A 4886-nucleotide genomic window follows, 5' to 3' on the forward strand; every position below is an offset into this window, starting at 1 on the left:
GGAGCTGAGCCAAAAAGCGAAGCTCTCGATTTATAGGTCGGTCTACGTTCCAACCCTCACCTATGGTCATGAACTTTGGGTCATGACCAAAAGAACAAGATCACGGGTACAAGCGGCCGAAATGAGTTTCCTCCGTAGGGTGGCTGGGCTCTCCCTTAGAGATAGGGTGAGAAGCTCAGTCATTCGGGAGGGGCTCAAAGTAGAGTCGCTGCTCCTCCGCTTCGAGAAGAGCCAGATGAGGTGGCTCGGGCACCTAATTAGGATGCCCCCTGAACACCTCCCTAGTGAGGCGCCTCCCTAGTGAGGCATTCAGGGCACATCCCTCCGGAAGGAGGCCCCGGGGAAGACCCAGGACACGCTAGAGAGACTATGTCTCTCGGCTGGCCTGGGAACGTCTCGGGGTCCCCCCGGAAGAGCTGGAGGAAGCGGCCGGGGAGAGGGAAGTCTGGGCCTCCCTACTGAGGATGCTGCCCCCGCGACCCGGAAACGGCTAAGCGGGAGAAGATGGATGGATGGATGGATGAATAGTAATAATTCTATAGTTTTTATAATTTCTGGTCATCTCTTTCCTGATGTGGGACCAAGACTGATCTTTGTATTTTCAGTTTATATTCTAATCAAGAACATTTCTATCATCATTTTGTGTATTTAATTGTTTTTTGTCTGTTCTTTTTATTATTCAGTACATTATGTTATGTTGTATGTTTCTCTTGTTTTTTTCTGTATTTTGTAGTGATTTTTTGTATTTTTCTGTCATTTCGTGTCTTTGTTGTCGTTTTGTGTATTGCCGGTAATATTTTTCTCTCTCAGTGCGTGTATTTCTGGTGTCATTTTGTGTGTTTTGTTGTTGTTTGTTCTTTTTATTATTCAGTATATTTTTCACTGATTTTGTGTCTTTTTGTGGTCGCTTTATGAGTTGATGGTAATATGTAGTGTAATTATAATTTTTAACTAAAAAGAAACATTATAAAACCCCATATTTTAATGCTTTCATTTGTTGATTTCCCTCTCCCTCTCTCTCTCTCTCTCTCATTATGGTACTCATACCCCCATTTGAGAAACACTGGTGTATCACATTATACTGGTGCATGTTCTGATTCATTCTTTAACCTGATGGTGTGTTGTGTGCAGTGGCGAGCATGCTGGAGCATGACACCATCCAGGGCGTTTTGGGATCCAAACCCACAGGCCTGAGGAAGAGGAGCAGCAGCAGTTTCCAGGATGAAGAGACCACAGCGATGGGGTTTCTCCTGCAGCGACTCAGCTCTTTCCACAGCACCATGAGTCAGCACGGGATGGACCCCGGCCTCATCCGGCTGGTGGTGAGGCAGCAGTTTTACATCATCTGTGCAGTGACACTGAACAACCTGCTGCTGAGGAAGGACATGTGCTCCTGGAGCAAAGGTCTGCAGATCAGGTAGGAGTAAGACCACATGGTGACGATAACCCAGCTTAGTTTATGGTTCTATCACAGACATCAGATTAGTGTCACTTTAATGCTTGATCATTGTATTTGTTTTCTAAGGGGCGGATTCACTAAAGGTTTAAAGGTATTAACGCGATAATAAGGGGTACAAACCCCAGGGAATCAGGACTGTGCGTGTTCGGCTCAGAGGGAGAACGTAGCAGCAGCAGCCACACGAGATCAATTCACTAATGCACTGTGAACTTACGTATAGCATTTAGCATAGCGCGGTTACGCCTAAAGGCAGCATAGAGAGCTGCCTTTTTACGTAAATGGTTTTCATCTTGGGGAACTGACTGCGCATGCGCAAACATGAAAACACGCTATGGGAACAGAGGCAGAGCAGCCGTGTGCTTTTGGGAGAGGGCGTGGCCTCCTCCTGCCTTACAGCGGAGTGAAACGGCAGCCGTTCCAGGAAATAGCGCTGTTTAGTAGTTTGGGCTATGAAACACACAAAATGCTGACACTTTCAAACTTATAGATACTGTAGGCTATTAGAAATGGAAAAATAAATCATTTATAATTATATTATAATTAAAACAAATAATCAAAATATCAATTCACCCTTGGGTAGGCACTGCCTACCTTGCCTACCCTGACTGCACGTCACGTTGAATGAGCAAAATGTTCACTTAAATAAGGTGGTCTCAACCACGTCTAAGCACGCACCTATAAGTGCCAAAATGTTAGTGAATTTCCCGCAGCAGGTGAAGAAACAGCACCACCAAAGGATTTAGGGACACACATGGTTTACCACCCTTTATTTCAGATCTTAATGAATCCACCCCTAAGACAGTTTGCACAGCCTAATGTTTGTATCAGTGTCCAGGTGAAATGTGTTTTGTTGTCCGGTGCAGATATAATATTTGGCAGCTGGAGGAGTGGCTGGCGGAGCGAGAGCTGTCAGATTGTGGAGCCAAGGAGACCCTGGAGCCCCTGGTTCAGGCTGCTCAGCTTCTGCAGATCAAAAAGAAAACGGAGTCAGATGCTCAGGCCATCAGCAGGATGTGCACAGCCCTCACCACTGCACAGGTTCAACATCTGGAAACATCTGTTTATCCACAGCTAAACAGCATTCTAACGGTTCTACGTTATTCTGTGCAGATTGTTAAAGTGTTGACCTTATACACTCCAGTCATTGAGTTTGAAGAGCGAGTGCCCATTACTTTCATCACTAATATCAAAGTAAGTGCTGTTTTTTTATATCTATCTTGGTTTAGTGGATTTTATTGATCATCTTTTCCTTCCTTAGATGCTTCTGGAACACAGATCAGAGTCGTCCACGTTAATGATGGACACCAAAAAGATCTTCTCCATCACACTCCCATTCACTCCCTCCTCTGTGGCTCTGGAGACACTAACGATCCCAACCAGCCTCAATCTGGGCTTCATCGAACGTGTTTAGTTTACACCTGTGTGTGTGTGTAAAAAAACACGAAAATCTTTGTTTTGTCTTTTTTTGTTGCTCACTGCTCTGTAGGTCACTGAGTGGCTGGTGAGCAGTGCAGAGGTTGTAGGTTTAAGTCCTGCTGGTGACCCCCAGATGTCTGTTAAACCTTGTGGTAGAGGGTTGTCCTGTAGACTGCCTCACAGTAAGGCTACAACAACGAATCGATGAAAATGCGTTGGCAACGAATTTCATAATCGACTCGTGGGATGTATGTCACTGACCGTGACGCAGAGACGTTTGATTCACATGCAGAACTTTGTGTGTGTGTGCGCGCACCACAAGTTTATGTTTTTGTGGGCACACGAGTATTCGTGTGCCCGCGCGCCAGTGTTTGTGTGTGACTTGCGTGCGCGAGCATTTGTTTGTGCGTGAGAGCCACTTTTATTTAGTCTAATCAGCTTAAGCAGGGTTTAAATGTGCTTCATAGATAAACTGTGTTTTTTTATGTTTTTTTTAATCGATTAATTTATTGACTGATTAATCGATTATGAAAATAATTGTCTGTTGCAGCTATACCTAACACCCTATGTCTGCTGGGATAGGCAGGTACAGATAAGTATAGATGTTCTCTATGCAAGGTTGCATCCTTTACATCCTGCTGATAAATTAAATGCTGACTTTTCTCATGTTCATTGCAATTATTTGGCACTTTTCTGCAGTTGTTTGGCCTATACGTTGACGTAAACGTGTGTGTTTCCTCCTAACTGTTCTTCACATGCTCCACATTAATACCAAGTATTAGTAAGTATTATTATTATGTACGTAATCAAACCTGACCAATGATTTAATAAGATAGAGTTGTGCTAACAGTAAGTGAAGAATAAAAGCAGAACATGTGATTTTCTAATCAAGCTTGTTCTCTATGCAAAAAAAAATAAAATATATATATATATATATATATATACTAACAGTATTTTGTTCTTAATATTGCAAACAAATCTTTGCTCAAATCAACTTTTTCACCTGTTTCTTTACTTTAGAACCAGGTATTATGATTATGATTATTGTTATGATTATTATTATTATTATTGTTATTAGTCTGCTTCCTCATTCCAACAAGTTGTTCAAACCCCAGTTTGCGTGTGTCAGAGCACTCTGGTTTGTAACAGACCTGTTTTCTCTAATTATTAATCAGAGTGAATCAATCTGTAAAAATATATTGAACTTTCCTAAAGTTTGTTGTGTTTTATTTGTTGTGGGTTTTATTTTTTTAAAAACTGTGATTGTCGTCGTCATGGGGAAGTGTGTATATAAGTGTGTGTATTAGTGTGTATCCGGTTTCTTTAGTGGAGGGATCCTTAAACACACACAGTCAAGCCGCACTAAAGTCACAAGACTAGTGGGCGGGGCTATTCAAAGTCCGCAGCAGGTGAGCGACAGGTCAGACCGGAAAAGGCGGAGCTCACCTGCGGAGTAACTACTGTAACTTTCAAAATAAATGCATCTAGCTCACTGCTACACATTCACTCCATCTTCCGCTGAGATTCACCAATAAAACAAACATCTTAATAAACAATATATATTAGTGTGAAGTGTGAGGCTGTTTCAAAGGCTTTAAACCGTGCAAAAAAGTTTCCTAAAAAAAATAAAAATCCATATTTTATTTCATATACTTTTTAATTTAATTTCTACTCCACGAATATTAGATATTTCAGTTGAAACTTTCAAAGAATAGATCATTCCTAACGCATTTAGGGCTAGCCTGCAAATGGCACGAAGTTATTTTGAATAACGTGAGGATTTGAGGGGGTCCCTCGATCCAAAAGGTTTGACATCCCCTGTTTTAAGGCGTTTTGATGTTACATCTACAAATGTGATCCATTACACATATTTTGACATTCTAACTATATGTACTTTTTTAATCAAACCACCACTTGCAGCGGTTTCACTTTTCGGATTGAATGGGGCTTTTATTTTGAAATGTTTCTGTGATGGTGTGACATGATGTGTGTGTTTGTGTGACTGTTAGTA

At 41.8% G+C, this 4886-nt stretch overlaps 1 protein-coding gene across 2 annotated transcripts in view; it reads left to right on the forward strand.

The window, feature by feature from the left end:
* Window positions 1–3870, forward strand: part of LOC114465729 (unconventional myosin-Va-like) — a 37064-nt gene extending 33194 nt beyond the window's left edge. For both annotated transcript variants that reach the window (XM_028450924.1, XM_028450925.1), the window contains 4 exons: window positions 1132–1417; window positions 2323–2497; window positions 2570–2650; window positions 2718–3870. In XM_028450924.1, the coding sequence (XP_028306725.1) occupies window positions 1132–1417; window positions 2323–2497; window positions 2570–2650; window positions 2718–2870 (695 nt within the window). In that variant the 3' untranslated portion in view covers window positions 2871–3870. The remainder of the gene's footprint in view (window positions 1–1131; window positions 1418–2322; window positions 2498–2569; window positions 2651–2717) is intronic.
* Window positions 3871–4886: the final 1016 nt, after the last annotated feature.

The sequence above is a fragment of the Gouania willdenowi genome, chromosome 6 (genome assembly GCF_900634775.1).
Source record: "Gouania willdenowi chromosome 6, fGouWil2.1, whole genome shotgun sequence".
Taxonomy (NCBI): Eukaryota; Metazoa; Chordata; class Actinopteri; order Blenniiformes; family Gobiesocidae; genus Gouania; species Gouania willdenowi.